The sequence below is a fragment of the Canis aureus genome, chromosome 16, assembly GCF_053574225.1.
Source record: "Canis aureus isolate CA01 chromosome 16, VMU_Caureus_v.1.0, whole genome shotgun sequence".
In the NCBI taxonomy this organism is placed as follows: domain Eukaryota; kingdom Metazoa; phylum Chordata; class Mammalia; order Carnivora; family Canidae; genus Canis; species Canis aureus.
In genome coordinates this window covers 49583742-49604119 of record NC_135626.1, presented here as the reverse complement: position 1 = coordinate 49604119, position 20378 = coordinate 49583742, and the positions used below count along the sequence as shown (strand labels likewise).

General features: G+C 51.9%; 1 protein-coding gene across 8 annotated transcripts in view; it reads right to left on the bottom strand.

Moving 5' to 3' along the window:
* Positions 1-4733: 4733 nt before the first annotated feature.
* Positions 4734-20378, bottom strand: part of MARCHF10 (membrane associated ring-CH-type finger 10) — an 88399-nt gene continuing 72754 nt past the window's right edge. For 6 of the 8 annotated variants that reach the window (XM_077853883.1, XM_077853886.1, XM_077853885.1 and 3 more), the window contains 4 exons: positions 13441-13554; positions 8515-8628; positions 8270-8312; positions 4734-5144 (listed from right to left, as the gene is read on the bottom strand). In XM_077853883.1, the coding sequence (XP_077710009.1) occupies positions 5098-5144; positions 8270-8312; positions 8515-8628; positions 13441-13554 (318 nt within the window). In that variant the 3' untranslated portion in view covers positions 4734-5097. The remainder of the gene's footprint in view (positions 5145-8269; positions 8313-8514; positions 8629-13440; positions 13555-20378) is intronic. The other 2 variants (XM_077853888.1, XM_077853890.1) reach the window with 1 other exon arrangement.

Sequence of the window (20378 nt, the reverse complement as noted above, 5' to 3'; positions counted from 1 at the left end):
GTGAGGCCACAGGGGTGAGGAGCCAGCCAGTCACACCACATGGCTTTCCTGGAACTGGGCCGTCTGAGCCCTGCCAAGCTGCCTGGAGCACTGGGCTTGAGTGTGTTGCAGGCACAAGGAAGAGAATTGCATCTTGAGGGTGGATCAGGAAAGGAGGGTGGGAGGAGGAAAGAGGGAAAGGAGAGGAAATAGAGAGGGGGGGCCTCCGGTGGGGGGGAGGGGGGCAATGAGATGAACGTGTCCAGACTGTTCCGGCCTTTATCTCGGGGCCAAGACAGCCAAGAGGCCTCAGGAGAAGGCTGACTTCAGTCCTGACTCCCACCAGAGTCGGCACCACTGGAGCTGTAGACGTCTGTCCTTCCTTGTCCGAAAGGCAGGCGGGCTGCCAGCGCAGGCTAAGCAGCAAGTAGGCATCGCCCCCTCCCTTGAAATGGATTAGTCGCTGGTGCTCAATCCAAAAAATTGACTATCTTTTGATATCAGCAGATGGCAGGAGTTTGGTTTTTGCTGCTTCCAGGAAATCCAGCTCCTCTAAGGCTTTCTGGTCCAGTGTTTTCCCCTTTCTTCCCCGGCGCCTCTGAGTTCTGTGGTCCTGTGGAGTGTTCCTGGACCTGGTCCTTGGTCCCTGCGGGTCCCTGCTGGCGGATGCAGAGATGCCCTTCTTTTGCCCTTTTGTGTCTCTCTGGGATGTGGGAAACTTTTGGATGGTAGTTTTCCCCATACTGGGGCTGCCGGGGACTCAGGACGCTGCTTCAGATATGCCATTCCTCCGTGATAATGATAAGAAAATATTTATTATTTACTAGGTAAAGCCCTTTCTCTCTCTCTCTCTTTCTTTTCTTTCTTAGAGAGGGAGGGGTGAGGGGGCAAAGGGAGAGGGAGAGAGAATCTTAAGCAAACTCCATGCCCAGTGCCGAGCCCAGGCTCGATCTTACAACCCTGAGATCATGACATGAGCAGAAACGAAGAGCTGGATGCTTAGCCAGCTGAGCCACCCAGGCACCCAATATATATATTTGTGTGTGTGTGTGTGTGTGTGTGTGTGTGTGTGTGCGCGCTCAGCCCTGTTCTGCTTGCCATGAATTAATCCATGTTATCCTTTCAACAAACCATAAAGCAAGTATTGTTGTCCTTTACAGATGAGGAATGGAGGTGCAAGAGGGGAAGGGCTTGCCATGCCACCTCTCTGCTTCCCCTACCCCCAGTCTGGAGAAATTGTCAGCAACGAGCACGGAGAGCCCCTGGGATCTTGCACTCAGGCTCTGAGACTCAAGAATTTTGCCTCAACCTATTATTTCTGCTGAGAGTTTCAGAAGCCCATTTTGAGTTTCAGGGCTAAGAACGACCACTTTTCTTTTGTTCCTTCATGGCTTCCCTTCCAAGACAGGGGAAGACAGAGACTGGGCAGCCTTGGCTGGGGTAGGGCGGTGGGATATGATGCACCTATTTCTTGCATAGAATGCATAGAAATAAGGTGGGGGCTCGGTTGACCTATCAGACCTTCACAAGGTTACAGATGTTTTAGAGCTCACATCCACTTCCTCAGTGACAGTCAACTCACCCAAGGTGATATAGCGACAGGGTGCTCTCTCCTTCCTACCGCCCTCTCCTCTAGGTCTCACTCTCCTCATCTCACCAGCCTAGGTTGTGGCTATGGAAGCTCCCTGCTGCCCACGTGTGGACTCTCAGCTCCCTGTCTTGGCCCCCTGGGTCCTCCCTCCCCCGGCACCCCGGCTCCCTTGCCCAGTGAACCCCTTCTAGCAAGCTGCTCCCACCACACCATATACCCCTGCTTGCCCTTCCTCCCACCACCTCTCTGCTCACCTGAGGTCCACCATCGTTCAAGGATCTTTTCTACATAAACCTTCCCGGTACCCCTTGATTCTGATGACCACTGATTCCCAAGTTCTAGAATTGGTTAAGGATGTTACCCTCTCTCTCAGGCAGGCCAGGAGCATGGCCTTGGCTGACAGGCTGACTTCACCTTAAAAACTTGGACAGATCACTTCCCTGAGATTAAGGTTTGTGATGGTTAATTTTATGTGTCAATTTGGATGCCCAGAGAGCTGGAGAAGCATTATTTCTGGGTGTTCTGTGAGGGTGTTTCCAGAAGAGATTAGCATTTGAAGGGGTAGACTGAGTAAAGAATATCTTCCTCCCCAGTGTGGGTGGGCATTCCCCAATCTGTTGAGGGCCCAGTACAACAAAATGACAGAGGAAGGGTGAATTTTTTTTCTCTCCTTGAGCTGGGACAGCCTTCTTCTCCTGCCCTGGAGAATCAGCTCTCCTGATTCTTGGGCCTTCAGACTTGGACGGGGACCCAGAGTGTTGGCACCCCTGCTTCTCAGGTCTTCACGTTTGAACTGGAACTACATCACTGGCTTCCCTGGGACTTCAGCTTGCAGATGGCAGATGGTGGGACTTGTCAGCCTCCATAACTACGTGAGCCAATCCTTCATAAATACATCGCTTTCTACATATTTATAAATATATCCCTCTGGTTCTGTTTCTCTGAGGAACCCTAATACAGGTTTCCTCTCATGTAACATGGGGTTAATAGTAACTGCCTCACGGGCTCCTTGGGGGTCCCCAGGCCCAGCTTCTAGAAAGTGCTCTAGAAGTGGCATCTGTAGGTTCATATTACCTTGATTTGACTTTTTCTATATATGACCTGTTGCCTCAATAAGACTATGCTCCTAGGGGGTGGGCATCATGCATTTTTCATGTGTCCTCACCATCTGGCATGTGATTGATGGTTGCTAAATGTTTGTCAGGATGAAGCCAAAGGCTAAAAAAAAAAAAAAAACCTCGTGTTTTATCCACTGTATCTCTATCTCTAATAGAGTGTGGCAATATTTACTCAGAAAGGGCAAGGTAGTCCTTTTCACCAGGGTCTTTTTAATAAATGAGACTTGATTCTTTGGGTACCTCAGGCCATAAGAAGCCCCATCAGCAGATCCCTGGGCCACTGAGATGTGGAATTAACAGTGTGGGTAGATATCAGTTCCACCCCAGGCCTCAGAGGAGGCACTCCTGGCTTCCTGGGTAAACCCTTGAAATCATCTTCAAAATCCCAGTGTTGGCTGACGTGAACCTATGCCAGTCTTGGGGTCGCTGCCTCAAACACTGTCACATGTTAGGGCCGACTTGGCCTGTCAGATGTGTATCCAGTCACCTCAGATTCCATCAAGCTGTCTATAAAGCTTGCCTTTAAATATGCATTGTTCCTTCTCAGACATTTCTCAATATTGGCTCCTGGATAAATCTTTAATCTTCAGCCAGCCCTGAGAGTCCAGTTGGAAAATGAAGACCCAGTTTCTCATAGAATGATTAGGACTGGGGGCTGTGTTTGTGAATGGAAGAATCTGAGATTTTAGTTTTTAGTTTTTTTTTTTTTTTTTTAAATCAGGGAGATATTTTCAACTGGAATGGCCCTTGTAGGTTCTGTTAACATTTGAGGATGTCCCTTTGCTTGGCTCTTGGATCTGGGATCTAGGCTGCCTGGCTACATCTACCAGTTTGCAGGAATAGAGTCACTTTAACTGTGGAGCATGTCATGGATGGATAAGACTTTGAGGGAATTCAATTAATTCCAGACTTCCTAAAACTGTGCTGGCACCACTGTTCATCTTGGCGAAGTCCTCTTGGCTGCAAAATCTGCTGTGGCCTCTCCTGGTCTTAAAAGAGGGAGGGAGAAGCACTTCTTTTTCCTCATTATCCCTTTCTGTCTCTTCTGTCTCTCATTCTCTGTCCTTCTCTCCATTTTTACTTTTTGAAAGATTTTTATTTATTCATGAGAGAGAGAGAGAAAGAGAGAGAGAGAGGCAGAGACACAGGCAGAAGGAGAAGCAGGCTTCATGCAGGGAGCCTGATGTGGGACTTGATCCTGGGACTCCAGGATCACGCTCTGGGCTGAAGGCAGGCACTAAACTGCTAAGCCACCTGGGCATCCCGCCTCCCTCCATTTTTAAAGAAAATTTATTGAGGTGTATCATAGAGCTCACCCATTGCGAGTGCTCAGTTCAGTGAGCTTTCGTAAGTTTGTCCCACCAGGGGACAGCAGCTGTAGAGCAGCCACATCACCAGATCTCCTGAGCCCATCTGCAGACAGTCTCTGCTCCTAGTCCCAACCCTGCAACCACTGATCTGTCCCTAGAGTTTTGCCTTTTCTAGAAATTGCTTGTAAATCGATTTATACGCTATGTTGTCTTTGAGTCTGGCTTCCTTCACTTAGCATAATGTTTTTGCATGTATCAGTGCTCCCCTCTATATTTTTTGACCATCTTTGTCTCTCTCTCTTATATACACACAGTTTTCTCACTAACCTTCTTTTTTTTCTTAAATGCCCAACTCAGGGCTTGAACTCCCCACCCTGAGATCAACACCTGAGCTGAGATCAAGAGTTGGATGCTTCACAGACTGAGCCACCCAGGCTTTTTTTCTTCTTTTTTTTAACCTCATGCCTTGATCTGGTCTTTGGGCCCTAAGGTATAAAGAGGAGAGTAGTGTGGCATCCACATACCACGCCCATTCGAAGTGGGTACGTACAGGGGCAGCCGGCCACGCAGCCTGTCACAATCCCCGGGGCCCAGGATGTGTGACCCCTCAGCGTAGTGATGGTGGGGAGAGAGGAGAAGTGGAGGCAGGGTGCGGGCTGAAATCCCCTTCCTTCTCCCCTGAGTTTGAGGCCCTGAGCCTTTCTTTGTTCAGGGAGATGGAAAAAAGAAGGAAGCTGGTGCATAAAGTCGTTTTACTGCAGATACAGCTCGAGTCCACTCGGGGTGGAGTGAGGCCTGAACAGGTGCCCTCCGTGGAGGGCCTCCAGGCTGCCGAGTCACCTGGGGTCCCCTGGGCCAAGGGGCAGCTGCAGGGCAGCGGGCGGGGACTCATCCAACCCAGGCTGCAGGCTTTCGGGGACCGCGTGGTCGCTGCTGTCCTGTTGCTCAGGCCAGACCCTGAGAGGAGAGGGGCACGAGGTGAAAATGGTAACTGTCAACACTTCAGTTTCAGTAAAGAGAGGGGAGGGAGGTGCATGGGAACACAGAAAAAGCCTCCAAGGGGAGATGTCTCCGCAGGGCTCCGGGGCCAGCCCCCGTGCTAGACAGCGTGGCTGCTGCTTTCAAGTCCGTCCCCCAGCTCAGCATCTGGAAAGCAAGAAGGTGTCTCAGGCGGGGGAGCCAAGGTGAACGGTGAGCTCTGCCAGTGAGGGTGTGTGGCTGGGCTGCCCTTCCTGCCCCCTCTGCCCCCTCCCCCACCCCCCCCAGTCCTGGGCAACAGTGTCAGCAACAGAGGTCAGCTGTCTCTGGAATCCTCAAATGGCCAGGGCACAGGGGCTGTGAGCCCCTCAACAAAAGCACCCAGGTCCACTCCTCCCCTGACCTGGGGCAGCAAATGTCTGCAGGCTGAATCCCTGGAGGAGCCCCTCAGGGTACTGCCCCTCTCTATACACTCTCCCTTCCTTAAGTTGGCAGGGCAGTGGGAGGAGGGTTGACCTAGGTCTTCAAGAAATCTTTCAGAGATCAAATGACTGGAGGTAGAGGGTCACGTGATGGGAGCAAGGGGGGCAAAGAGGCAGGAGGATGACAGTGGGATCCGAGTGGAGGAGTGGGGCATGGGGGGGCAGTCTTTATTCTTGGGGGAAACTCTTGTTCTCAATATACTTTTCCCATTGGCTTGCATGAGTGCTCCCTGACTATCTGAAAACCATTGAAAGGTAAGGAGCCGGAGCAATGGACGTCCCCCCATTCCTACGAGGACCTTCTCAGACTCTACCTCTGCTACAAGGAAGCTCCAGCCCCATGAGCTGCCCCTTGCCTATCCTGTTCTGTTCCCCAAAACTAGTTGTCTTGACTTGTGTGTATGGGGGTGAGGTGGTCTGACCCTGCCTTTAGTGCAAGGACCCTCAAGCCTGCTCCTGTCCACACCTGATGAATGGCTGTGGGAGGCACTGTTCCCTTCCCAGGCTTTGGACTGTGGTGACAGTCATTTGTGCCAGCTGGGACGCAGCCGTTAGGAGGGTTGGGTCACAGAGCCATGTGGCAAGTTGTCAGAGCCACCCAGGAACTCTCCCCAGCTGCTTTTACCTGGCGCCACCTGTGGCACTTGTGTGTTCCAGATGCAGGGGAGGGGGCCCCAGTGAGAAGCCTGGCATGGGCACCACGGAGCCATGAAGAGGCTGGCGTCTCCTCGTGCCCCCTGGTGGGCCCAGGTGTTTTGTCTTTTTCCTCCCTTTAGACCTGAACTGAGCTAGGGCAGCAGGTCACAGCTGTGACTCAGCTCTGGCAACAGTCCATCTTGACAAAGCGCTGCCAACCAGGTGAGGCACGCCAGGCTGCTGGGGACCAGAGAAGAGTGTGGCCAGGGGCTAAGCGGGAGGCAGGCGCCTCTGCCTCTGGCTGCCCTGGCTTGTCTTGATCTCGGCCCTGGCGGCAGCCAGGCGAGGGCTGCATGACCAGTGTGCCAGGACAGGCCCTCTGTGCCGGGCCCTCCTCCACCAGTGTCCCTGGGCGGGGGACCTGGCTGCCCCCACATTGGGGCGGCTCCTACAGCTAGTCCCCGTCCTGAAGAGGACGGCAAGTGGCGGTCGGTGGGACCGTGTGCCTCTGAGCAACGCAGGGGGGCAGCAGCGCAGCGCCAGGCGCGTGCAGGGAGGGCCCGCCGGGCTCCTCCGTGGGGACTCGGTTTAAGCGGCGCCCCCGGGATGCTCTTCTGCCCTCCAGAGGGGGCCGGCTTCCCTGAGCCGGGGGCTCGGAGGCCCCAGACCCTCCGGGGAAGGGCTGCGTCCCCCGCCCAGCAGGGCGACGGCGGCCGGCGCCGGGCACTAGGGGTCGCCCCGGGCCAGCCGAAGCGCGGGGCAGGTTTCCCGGGACCGGGAAGAGCGGCTGGCGCCTCCGGGGCGGGGGGGCCGGGGGGGGCCCCGAGACCCTGCCCGGAGCCGCGGGCCCCCGCCCCTCCCGGGGCCGCGCCCTTGCGGAGCCCGGGCTCCCGCCGCAGGCCGCCCCCGGGACCCGCGAGCGCGGCGCAGAGGCGCTCTCCCCGAGACACAAAGGTCTTCGCCGGAGCTCCCTGCTCCCGCCCGCCCGCTCCCTTCCCGGCCGCCGGAGGGGGGCCCGGGCGCGCCCGGAAGGCGGGACCCCGAGTGGTCCCGGGGGCTGGCGGGGGCGCGGGGCGTGGGTGGACACCGTGGTGGGGCTCCCTTTGTGAGCCGAGACAAGCGTCCCCTCCTCCCCGCGTCTCTGAAAACGGGCGGCCCGGGCTCTCAGCACGGCGTGCCCTGAATCCCAAATCGGGTTCTCGAGGGTCGAAATCTGGGCCCCACCCTGGGGCGCTCGGAGCGGGTCCAGCTTCTCCTCCGGGCGGGCCTGCTGGGGGCTCCCCACCGCCCCACCGTGACCCGCTGCGACCGGCGCGCCAGGGGCCCACCCCAGGGTCTGCATCTGAATCCCCGGGAGGGACCCGGGGAACCTGCATTTTTGGTAAATTCCCCAGGTGGATTCTGACTGCAGAGCCAGGGCGGGAAATCCTCTCCCAAACCTTACACCTGAAGAACTTCTGGAGATGGAATTGTCACACCTGCCTCAGCCCACTGTGATGTTTGTTCTACCTGCTGATGGGGAAGTTCTTTCCAGTCTGGCTGCAAGCCCTCCTGCTTTAATCAAGCACATTTTCTTAATTGGGTGCTCTCTATGAGATAACGAGCCCGATGGAAGACAGCTGTCCTGCCTCCTGGAGCCGGGTGTACCTTTCTCAGGAGACCTGTTTTCCTTGTTCAACCTCTGGGTCCAGCAGGCCTACCTGACCCCCCTCCCCAGTGCATGGTAAGAAGGATCCACCGCAGCCACTAGCTGGTGGATGAATGTGGCCCCTCCCCATAGTGGCTAAACAGCACCCTTCCAGGGCTTAGAAGATCACCTAAGAGGCTCCCTGAGCACTGGATGCTGGAAAATCCCAGCCAAGGAAAAGGAAAAAAACAAAAAAACAAAAACTGCCACGAGTCATCCTGTGACCGCCTGACAATACCATATTCCCTTTCACTGGCCCTTGACCTTGGTTTCAAGATGAATTAAAATTCTTATCTGCTCTGCATCCAGCGGGCTTGGGCCTCGCCTTCCTGAGTGCTGCAGCTAGAGCTTCCCAAGCTTTGTGGGACTATTTTTGCCTCTGGGTAGTGGTCATTACTTCCTTCCACCACACGAGGTTCCACACAGGGACAGAGAAAGAATAAATTAGCAAACACCCTCAAAATGGCAGGACTGACCCCCAGACCTACTTTCATTTTCTTCCCGTCTTGGTTGTGGGTAATTTCTTGACAACTATGAGAAAGAAGACAATGAAAAATGAATGGTTTCCCCAAAGCAGTTGTGAACAGATGTATAATTCTCTGGTCTCGGGAACCGTTCTGGGAACCCCTTCCCTCCCCTTAGAGGGGCAGAGGTGCCAAAGGGCAGTGTTGATATTTGGCACCTGCGGGGCTCACCCTCGTCCTAAAGACAGCACAGAGGTAACCCAGGTCACCTTCGCCCGTGGTTCAGGGCTTCTAAATTCGGCAGTGTGAGCAGACCTGCTTCCTTTCGGCAATTGATCTGAACAGCAGAATCCCATTCTGAGGGTCCGAATCACATTTACAGGCTGTGGGGGTGAAGGCCGTGCTAATTGGCCACTTGCCTCACCACTGGCTTTTAAACAATCAGTTGTATTCTCTGCCCGGCAGGAAGCAGCAGGCCCATCAAGGCTCTGGGCTCCCTCTTTGTTCTGACTTTATGGCATTTTATGCCACAATGAGAAACACTGTGCACTCCGTGGGAGCCCATTGTGCCAGGCTGCAAGGCTGTGGGCTCCCCTGCAGAAGGGCTGGTGCTCTTCCCCCAGGAGAAGAGGCTTTGTGACAGGCGGGAGGACAAAACAAGGGGTGCCAGACACTGTACTGGGGCAACTGCTGGCCAGTGTGGAGGCAGCTGTGACTCCTGGGTCCCTGTCACCCACAGGCCAGACTGAGGGCTGGAGAAGGATGGATTTTCTTCTAAGGAGCCATCCTGGTTACCTGGTAAGTTCTACGTCAGTACGGTGCTAACGCCTTCCCTCCCAGCTGCCCAGCCAGCCTCATCCCGCCTCATCCTGCCTCAGCCCACCTCTAGACTCCGGCCAGATGACCGCATCCATGTGCCAGGCAGCTCTCAGTCCTCCTGGAAATACCATCTGGGTGAGTAGGGAAGTTTTTCCAGATGAGGGCCAAGCCTGGGCCTCAGATATTGTGGGTAGATTTGGTTCTTGGAGGCAAGAGTTTGGGGGTTTGTAGAAACAGTGTGAATGGGAAGACCTGGAGAAAGTCCCTGTGGTCTCACGCACAAGGAGGCCAGTGGAGTGTCAGAGCTCCTTGGAGACCCTGCCTGCCTCCCAGGCCAGCCTCTGCTCCCCTGCCCCTCCCCCACCATGAGTTTTCTACAGTGGAAGTCTCCCCACAGGTGAAATGTTAATGCAGCATCCCTGGGGCAGAAGACTGGAGGCTGTGCTGGCTCCAGATCACCGTCCTGATCCCAGCAAGGCCTGGGGTCCCTCTGCCCTTTGCCTTTCAGCCCATGGACAGAGGTCCTTTGTCCTGTTTTACCTAGTTTATCGAAGTAGGCATTTAAGGGGCATAGGGTAGGCAGGGAGAGGAATTCAGGGTACAGTACCATTCATTGGGGAAACAGGGAGCAGGTATAGACAAAACCTATCACTAAGAGGAAGCCCAAGACGGGACTTTGGGGGTGCAGACCCTGAATAGTGGAGCATCCCACTTGGGGACTGAAAGGGGGAGAGGTGAGGGAAGGCCAGTCTGTTTAGCTTCACCTCACAGGACCGCCCTGTGTCCCTTCCCATCTCCAGGGCCCCCACAGGGGTCCCCTTCACCTGCCCCATTGCAGCAGCAGCTGGCTGGTTTCTTCTCCCTCCAGCCCATCCTCCGTGTAGCTGCTCCAGTTTTCACTCAAAAATGCAAATCTCCTGGCCTGCCCATCTCAGGCCGGAAACCTTCAGTGGCTTCCCAGAGCTGCACACAAACGCTCCACATCCTGCTTCCTGCCTCCACCTCCACACTCCCTTCCCACCGGCTCCAGCCACACTCAACTCCTTGACTCTCTCAATAGGCAGGTCCTCACTCCTCTAAGCCTTTGCCTCTCCTTCTGCATGGAACGCCCTTTCCCTCACCACCACCCCTTGTCTGCTTGCTAAACTCTCCAAGATTTGGTTCAAACTATCACCTCCTCAGCGGATCAGGTGACCAGAGCAGGAGTGGAAGCAGCCTTGCTACCAGGCGCTCCAAGCCTTGAGAAGGCTGATGGCAAAGAGTACAACCCAACCAGATTAAAAGCAAGGCCTCTGAAACGTTAGTTTGGGTCTCTGAAGACCCTGCCTGCACAGTCTGTCCTGAAGGAGTGGAAGGAAGGGGTGACCTCACTGCTCTGTGCTCTTCCCCATCTGGCTCCATCTTCTGTCATAACATAAGGCACATTTTTTGATACTCTTGGTTACATCTTTGTCTCTCTTTAGACTCAGAGTCCCTTGTAGGTAAGGAGTATCTTAATCATCTTTGTAGTCTCAGAATCTAGTTTAGAACCTGGCACATATTAGGCACGCAGAAAATCTTTGAATAAATATATCTATACCATGAACCTGAGAGTGTTCCTTTACCTAGAATACTGTTCTCTCCACAAATTTGGACTATCACTTTCTCCAAAACATAACTCAAGACTCACTTCCTGGAGAGGCAGGTTTTGGTTTAATAGTTCGTTGATTTAGGCATCAAAGGTTAATGAGCACCTACTATGTGCCAGGCATTTTCTAGGCCCTGGAGGGTGATGGGGTACAAAGAGAGATAAGAGTTCCAAGTCCAAGTTGCCTGTGACCCCCTCTGTCCCCAACCCTTAGCAGACCATGTCTTCATTTCCCAGTTATTTCGCATTTTTGTAATCACTCCATGCTCCTGGCATTCACATTGCCTGGGACATGGTCAGCGAGTATGATTCACTGTATGCCCAGCATCATGACACAGGTGTAGAAGGCCCAGCTTTGCCTTCAGGTAGCTCACAACCTCACTAAGGAGACAAACTGTTTGTTTATGGGATCACTGGACATGCCAGGAAGTCCCAGCCAGGGAAGATCTTGTGTTGTCAGTTCATAGCCTCTGGGAATTCACTGGGTCCACTGGTTCTCTTGATCCAAGTGCTACTTTCCAGTTACTTCTTGTTCAGAGGCTTCTCAAAGAATAGGACAGCATGGCATCGTGTCTTGTAGCCGCTTTCCCGGATCCCCATCTCAGCCACCTGATACAGGCCAGGGCATGAATGAATGAGTGAATGAATGATTGTCATCATGGGCAAACATTCATCACCAAGTGTCCTAATGAGACACATCCAAGGAGCCCGATGTGAATGGGTTCTCCAGTTCTGATAGGGAGAGAGAAGGGTTTGTTGTTTGTTTTCCCAACACAGTGCCTCTTTTTTTGCTGTTATCCTCAGATTCTAAGTGTTTTCTACAAGAAGATACTGAGACTCAAATCCAGAAGAGCATGAATTTGACAAAAGCCATTTGTTTCCCTGCTTCCATTTGGGTCCGTCTTCGCTGGCTATTTGTACTGGTTATCGCTTGGTGGGTTTAGTGCGTGAGGTCTATTTCAGGGTTTCTCAAATTAAAGGTAAGCTTTAAGAGTGTTGCCCAGTCTTTCCTGCTTCCTCCCGACTTGGTGCCCAGAGTGTTCCCGTTGTCACTTACTCCTTCTCTGGGATAGTTTTACCAGAAACTTCTTTAGACCTAGTGCTTTAGGGCCTTGGTTTCCACCCATTGGCTTGTGCTGCATGTTGCTTGCTCTGCAGTCCCAGAGGCCAGCGTTGCTTACATTAGCTTGCTGACGTCATGGCCATCTGTAACCTGTATCAAACCCTGGGCGCTTTGAAGTTCAATGTGCAATAAAAAGTTCATTAAAAAAGATGGGGAATCATGAAAATAAGGTTATGGAAATGTTAACAAAGGATCATTTCCTGCTTCCTGTACATTTTTCCCTTTTTTTTTTTTTAATGTATTTCTCTGAGGAATTTATGTCACCATTAAAACTATGGAAGAGTTAAAGGAAGGACAGGCCTGGGTCAAAAAGAGGGTGAGATTCCTGCGGAGATATCTTGGCCAAGACCCAGCCTGTTCTCTTAATTGAGAGCTTGGGGTCTAAGTGGAGAATTTATGCCAGAAAAAAATTAAAAGTAGGGACAAATCTCGAATTCTTAGGACTTTTGAACCCAGCATTTTCCATAGGGATGGCTCTAAATGGATGCCAGCAGCTTGCTATCATTACAAGGTCTGCGACAATGTCAGGAAGCTGTGAAATCACTGGGCTCCAGCCTCCGGGCAGCGACCGGTGCTGGCAGGTGCCTCCTATCCACCGGAGGAAGAAGAGAGAGACGTGAAGAAAGACGGGAAACAGGAGGCAGAGAAGAGAAAGTCAAGAGAAAGAGAGGTACCTGGGATAGGGAGGCAGAGTCACTAGAACTGCCTTGCGGCTTGCCGGCTGCCACACTGGCTTGCTTGCCAGTCCTGACCTCCTGATGTGGGCAGGGGTCGAGTTTCAAGGCTGAAGGGTTGTTAAACACTAGAAGCATCAGTCCCTGACATGGTGTTAAGATAAGGTAAGGGGGGAGGGTACCCTTGTCCTACCAGTGAGTGCCCTTTCCTGGCCTGGCTGCAGACAGGCATTTTGCCAAGAGGCAAGTCCCTTGGGGCTCTGTGTTCTGACTCGACAGTGGCCGAATTTACATTGTGGTGGACTTTGCTGGGGCCAGGATCCGGTTAGTGGGAGAGCCAGGCTTCTCTCTCCAAACTACCTGGCCTCCTGGAAGGCTCCTGGTTCTCTTTGTTAGAGGAAAGGCAGCCACAGATCATGATCCCTGGTAAACATATTGTCACTTCCCTAATGACAAAGGGGACCCCCATCAGCACCTTTGTTTCTTGGCATTCACCACACAGATCCTGAAATCACAAACTCTGGGAAGCAAAGCAAAACAAACAGTTCTCTTCAAAGGGAGGCCCCTGTTTTTCGGGGACCCTCCATGCTTGGGCAGTAGACATGCCCATCCATCAAGCATGCACAGTCCCAGCAGCTTTGCTGACTTTTGTTTTGGGGGGCAAATATCCCTAGAGACTCCTTTGCTTATATGACCATTAATGGCCACTTAATTACTACTCATGTTTAATAGTAAGCTATTGTGTGATTATCACTTTTTCCATCCAGAAGGCTACTGTGCGCACACTTACCCAGTGTATACACTACATCATAGTCCTGATGATGACAGTGCCATATCCTAGCAAGTGACCATGAAGACCTCAACAGATTGCACACGTAATAAACAACACTGCAAGGTCAGGGCAGGGGGAGGGGTGCTGCTGCCTGATGGGCCGCATCAGAGCCAGACTCACCCTCTCTCTTGCAACTCGGTTGTAATTGAGTCTCATGAGTTCTGCAAACCTCTGCTCGTAGAGGTGAAGCAGCAGCACCAGGTACAAACCTGAATTCATCAGCTCATTTTGTGCCTAAATATGGAAAAGAGACTTTTAAGTTCATTTATAAAATATTCGTGATCTAAATCGTGGGGTGGAGGGAGGAAAAAAAGGATAAAGAATCAACAACAATAAATAAACAACAACAAAAATATCACAGGGTGCAGGGTGGCAAGGGTACCAGGTGGCAAGACAACAGGGACAACAGCCTGTCCTTGGGGATCAGAGGATGGAGCAAGAGGGGATTCAGGGTAGAAGCTAGGCTGTCATTCTGGAATTCTTTACTACCTACTGGAGGATGCCCTGGAAAGGCTCCATGCTCCAGGCTCAGTCCCATGCTGTGAACATTTATTGGGCAGTTACATGTCAAAGCCTTGAGCTGGGTGTTGCGGGGAACCTGAGGCAAAAGGTCTCCGCAACCTGCTGGGAGCCCATCTAGTCCCAGCTGGAGGTGTCACATGCTACAGTGGAGACGCACAGGGGAAGAGAGGTTTACTGACACAGGGAAGGCCTCTTGGATGATCCTTAAAGGATGGGAGGGCCTTTGGTTGGCTCTGAAAGTTGGTGAGGGCCTTCCAAACTGAGGCACAGAATGCCAGAAAGGCACAGGGGAGGAGGGAGCAGAGCATGTGTTGGGCAACATTCCCTACTCACTAGCGTGGCTAGAGTATATGGGGAAGGTGTTTGCTTTGGATTTAAAAAATATTTTTGGCATGAGCTGGGGAGATGGGAAGGTGGGACCTGTGAGGCCAGGAGTCTGGATGTCATGCTGTGTGTGTGTGTGTGTGTGTGTGTGTGTAGCCACTGGCCTCTGAGCAGAGGAGTAAACATAATGAGATGTGTGTCTTAGGAAGGCAAACTTTTCTGTGGGAGAATTTGGAACACAGACACCACAGGGCATATTATTTTCCTAGATCCCTCGTCTGTCCAGAGAAGAGGCCCCAGGCTTTAGGTCTGTATGTTTCTCTATCTGTAATTGGGCTTAATGATGGTCTCACCAGGGGCCCCCCAACCCTGGCTGGTCTATTATTTAACTCCCAGACAGTGAGCGTGTGCCCGGCGGAGTCCTAGATGGACTGTGAACCTCAGGGCCTTGGCTCATCTCTTTCTCATTTGGTCAGTTAGCTTGTTTTGTGCTTCTGTTTTGAATGCCGCCCCCCCCCCCACCCACAGACTGTGTCCACAGCGTCACAATGTCACCTCCTTGCAGAAGCCTCCCCGATGAACCCCATTTGTTCTAATCACTTCTTCACTCCCTGATTGCTAACTCTTGCTTTTGTATACTGCATCTTGCCCCTGTTAATATTTTTGCTTTTTCTCGGTGGGTGGGTTGTGTTTTATTTTTCTCACTGGTGCTTACAAGGAGGTACCCAGGGAGGATCTGGCTGTCTGGCTGCTGACAGCTCCTGTGTCCTTAGCTCCTTGGCAGCAGTCTTCTCCAAGGCCTCACCCTGGGGACCCTTCCTAGACCTTCAATAAATTAGGAGCCATTAGCAATAACTCCTCCCCATCGGCTGCTTTGTTTCCCCACCCGGCTTCCTATCGAATGTCCACGGGTAAAGGATGGGGCTTGGGAAGCCTCTGGGAGACTCTGCATCACCCTGGGGAGAGGTCAGAAGTGTGACTGTTTCCCCAGGATAACTGAAGCTCAGACCTGACCCAGGGGCCGCCTCAGTGCTTTTCCCTTCCATCCCATTCCATCCAGGGCAGCTCAGGAAGCTAGTGTAGGACACACCTCTTCCAGGATGAAATGGCTGCCAGGAAAGGTGCACTGATTTTTTAAAAGACATTTATTTATTTATTTATTCATTCATTCATTCATTCACTCATTCATTCACAAGAGACAGAGAGAGGCAGAGACATAGGTAGAGGGAGAAGCAGGCTCCCTGTGGGGAGTCTGATGGAGGACTCGATTCCAGGACCTGGGATCATGCCCTGAGCCAAAGGCAGACGTTCAACCACTGAGACACCCAGGTGTCCCAAGGTGTCCAAATTGAGCAAGGATCGATGCGTTCTTCCTTCTGAGTCGGGTCCAACTCTGGATCTTGCCCACTGGCCCCAAGGTCATGGCTCAATGCCTCTCTGCCCTCCTAAGGCTCTAGTCAACTGTCCTTAGCAATAGGAGGCCCATCCTATTTTTAGACTTTGGCCATGTTTTCTGTGCTCTTCTGACCTTGGTCTAGAGCAGGCAGAGAGGAAGTCGCTTGTTTTCACTTTTTTTCTAATCGCCTCCTCCCACCTTCCCCCTGAGTCTGTGCCTCCTTGGCAACCTGTCTCGGAAGCCTTCCTAACCCACCCTTCAGCTTCTCCCCACACACTGAGGCTTGTCCCTCATTGGCTTTTCTCGCTGGCGCTGGCGGTGGCCTCTTGCGAGCCGCCACTGGTGTTCCGTCCAGCACTCTCTTCGCCAGTAAGTCTTGATGCTCAGAGACACTCTGATGCATGATGGCAAATCAATCAGCTAGAAAATCGCTTGGAACTATCGGGTTTGTCAAAGCATTCAGGGAAATCATTTACTTTTTATGACTCAATAAAGCCCGGAGGCATGCAGATGGGAAAATATCCACTAATGTTTTCTGCAGATAATTTGAAAAGTCACTTCTAGCAGATTGTGTCTCTTCTCTGGTCTGTGGGAGGGAACCTGTCACGTGGTGCCATAAATCTCAGCGGCCAGGCTCCTTGATGTGTGCCCTTTTGCAGAGCTTGTGATGCTGCATAGAGGGGCTGGGCTGCCCAATCAGAGAATGCGTTTGCTAGTGAACTCAGAGTCGGCTCATGCTCTGAGCCACAAGTGGGAGGGACTTGTTAGAGACTTCCAGAGCATTTGTTCGGCAAGGGCAAAATGAGCTAGGTTTTGGAGTGTCCTTGACCCTCTTTCCCTGATCTGCCATGGGGGGCATTGGCATCCATGATGCAGTATAGGTGGGGAGTGGGAAGGGCGGGGAGGCTTGTGAGGGAGGGGGCTTGTGAAGCCATGGACAGGAGCCCTGGAGCACGCAGGCTGCCTGCCAGATGTTTTTCTTTCTGTTCTCTTGCCCTCTGCCCCACTTCGTTTTGTTAATATTCATTTTGGCCAAGAGATTTGCTACCTATGGAAATTCTCAATAGAATCCACTCAAAAGAAGCAGACAGCCTGGCTGAATGTTCTATCAAGTCTTCATATGTGTTCAAGAGATGCTCCCGGGTGTGAGGGTGATTAGGTGGCTGCATGTGTCCAAGGACATCTGTCCGTGGCTGAGATGGAGCAAAGCCAGGCCTGTGCCTCAGAGCAATGACAGCCAGAGGCCCGCTGAGACCCTCCTCTGCTGCAGGGCAAAGCTGGCAGAAGCACATCTCCGTCACACAGTGGGCCCGGGCCCCCGGAATGGGCAGCCTGGGGGCCATCGAGCACTAAGACTTCAGGCAGAGTTTTAACTGTACATGGCCAAAGTGACTCCATTTATAAAAAGGGAGCAGTAACCTTTATCAGGCCTGTTTCCCCAAGGTGTTAGAGCAAAATGAGCTAATATGTGGGGGTGTGGTATTTTGCAAAACAAAAATAGCCAAGAAGAGGCAAGAATGAAAAATAGGATGCAGGGCAAGGACCACATGTGTCTTGTTTGCTCCTGTGCTCCTCGTGGCTGGCTCAGCACCTGGTATACAGTATGTGCTCAACAAATGTATGTACAGATGACAGAATGACAAAAAATGTGTAATTTTGGCCCAGATAGTGGCCCATTCAGTCATGACTTTGATTCTAGTGACTCCCATTTGAATGTGTATCAGAATTACAGAAAGGGACTTTTAAAACATAGCTCCTGGGCACCACCCCTCCCCCTCCCCCAGATTCTGATCCAGTGGGTCTGGGGTGGGGCCAGAGAATGTGTGTTTCTAACAAGTCTCCAAGTGATGCTGATGCTACTCGTCTGGGGGCCACCCATCGTTGAGAACCGCTGCCCTAAACCAAGCATCAGCAATTAGTAGTCTATCAGCTGAATCTGGCCTGAGGATGCACTCTGGTTGGAAGGAAGGAAGGACGGAAAGAAGGAAGGAAGGATGAACATGAACTTCTTCAGCTGCGGAGAGTACTCTCCGTTTTGCCTGCATTGCCACCACTATGTTGTAATGACTCTCGTAGGATTCTGACCATTTGCAACCTGCCTGGCCTCGAAGGCATTTAAGTGTACAATCTGTGATCTCCACTGTTCCTCAGCCTGCTTTCTCCTGGCCCATTTTGGAATTTGGAATATTACTTTGAGCTCTTCCTTGCCACTCAAAACTGAGTGCCCTGACCAGAATCAAGGATGAGGCCTACTTCCCAGTTAAGGAGCATGCACCCAGGACTCATCCTTCCTGCAGCACTCACAGTGGGTATGGATGCCTGGTGGGCTTAATTTTTGGGCATCTTTGAGTCAGGAAGGAGGGAGGGTTGAGCTGCCACAAGCCCTGACAAGCCTAGGATTGGACCACCAGGTGCCAGCAGCCCCAAAGTGCTGAGCCCCATAGTGCTTGGGGCCCCCCAGCTGTTTCTACCTCATGGGGCCACTCTACACACCGCCTGTAAGAGGTCCTAATATAGCAGCTGGAAGCCTACTAATAAGCCTTGGCCCTGTGGGGCCTACAGAAACCACCCAGTGTCTGAGAGATGGGGGATAATCAGATTTCAGTGTTAGGGCCTATGGTCAGCATTCACTCTTGCCCGACTCAGATACATTGAGCCAAACCAGGGAAACACTCTGGTCTGAGCCCCTCCACACCCTCGAAGCCATTGACCATGCTGATTCAACATCCAATGGGCATGACTGCAGTCTGGATTGGATTTTGAGTCAGGTGTCTGTTCCTAATGTCTCAGATTTTGCCCTCCAGGGCACATGGATAGAGGGCTCCCTCCTCTTTTTCCTTCCTGGTCTTAAACGTCTCTTCCTCAGGGAAGCTTCTCTGGTCCTGAGAGTTGGTCAGATCTCTTTGTGACGGCACATCCCTCATTCTCATCCTCTGGGGGTACTGGGGGTACCCTCACCATGTTCTTCCCATGAGAAGGAAGTGACTGCGTTGGTCTTGGGCACCTAGGTATCTCCAGCATAGTATCTGATATACAAAAGGCACTCAATATGTGTTTTAAAAGTTAAACTCTTGGGCAGCTCAGGTGGCTCAGCAGTTTAGTGCTGCCTTAGCGCTGCCTTCAGCCCAGGGCATGATCCTGGAGACCCAGGATCAAATCCCGTGTCAGGCTCCCTGCATGGAGCCTGCTTTTCCCTCTGCCTGTCTGCATCTCTCTCTCTCTCTCTGTGTCTCTCATTAATAAATAAACAAAATCTTTAAAAAAATAAAATTTAAGCTCTTATGTGTATTTTGATACCTGGCTCCATCCCAGATCAATTAAGTCAGAATCTCTGAGGCCCAGTACCGGGGCATGAGTACTTTATTTATTTATTTATTTATTTATTTATTTTTTGCACGAGTACTTTAATAGCAAAAAAAAAAAAAAAAAAAAAAAAGACACTCAGCTAAATGTTAATTTTAATTATAGCAGGTTTTTATGTGTTTGTGATTTTTATAATCAAGCAAAAGCAAAAACAAACCAACCAACCTAAGTGAGAAAAATGCATAAGAGAATAAGTGAATGAGTGAGTTAGCAAGTTAATTGAGGTTAAGTGAGACCTGGACTGAGTGGAAGTCAGTTCTAGACTTTTTTTGTTTTTGTCTCTTTCTTTGAATATGTCTTTTTTTGGCACCAGCTACCCAGCTTCTCAACAAGAGACCCTGTTTAACAGGAGTGAACAGCATGGGGCGTTGGCTAAGGTGGCCCAGAGGACTGAGATTTGGGACTCGGGAAGGGGCAAGGCCTCAGAAGCCCAGGTAGACACATCAGTTCCAAGGCCAATCCAAAGGACCTCCCTGGCTGGGGATGAGCCATTGATTCCATCCTCCATGTCTTTGTGTTAACAACAGTTATGGAGTGCCTGGGTGCTCGGTGGTTGAGCTTCTGCCTTTGGCTCTGGCTGTGGTCCCAGGGTCCTGGGATCAAGTTCCACATCAGGCTCCCCACATGGAACCTGCTTCTCCCTCTGCCTGTATCTCTGCCTCTCTCTGTCTCTCATGAATAAATAAGTAAAATCTTTAAAACAAATACACCAACTACAGTTACTTCTGCCTTGGTTCATGGAGAGTTTCTGAACTTGTCCAAGTCTTGCTTCCCTACTGTCTCAGGTTTAAACTCACTGTTAGCAAACAGACCGTGGTAAATTCACAGCGGGCCATGGGAGTAGTCAGAACCATGTAAAAGGGTGAGCCCTCCACTGTTTCCCATCAGCAGGTAAATGTCGCTTGTTGGTTCTTGGGACTGTTGTTCTCTCACCAGGGTGGGTCTGTCAATCTAGCTTCTACCCGTGATTATAATGAAGGGCATTTTCCAAAGGCTTTGATGGCCTGTCAGATTTTTTTTTTTTTTTTTTTTTAATTTATGATAGTCACAGAGAGAGAGAGAGAGGCAGAGACACAGGCAGAGGGAGAAGCAGGCTCCATGCACCGGGAGCCCGACGTGGGATTCGATCCCGGGTCTCCAGGATCGCGCCCTGGGCCAAAGGCAGGCGCCAAACCGCTGCGCCACCCAGGGATCCCGGCCTGTCAGATTCTTATAGAAACTAGTGTAAACTCGTTTCTGCCTCCATGGAGAGTGATTATGTGCTGGATGTCTTCCACGTTCCCCCCAGAGCCCCCTTCCACCCTGCGCTGTGGCCTAGAGGCTGATCTCAATGGACTGCGTTAACCAGCCCCCTCGTTCTCTGGCTTCTCACTGGGTTTGGGCAATGGGAGGCCCTGGCAGGAGACCAGAGGGCGGAAGGAGAGAGAGGCTGGGGTGGTTGCCCAACTTGTTC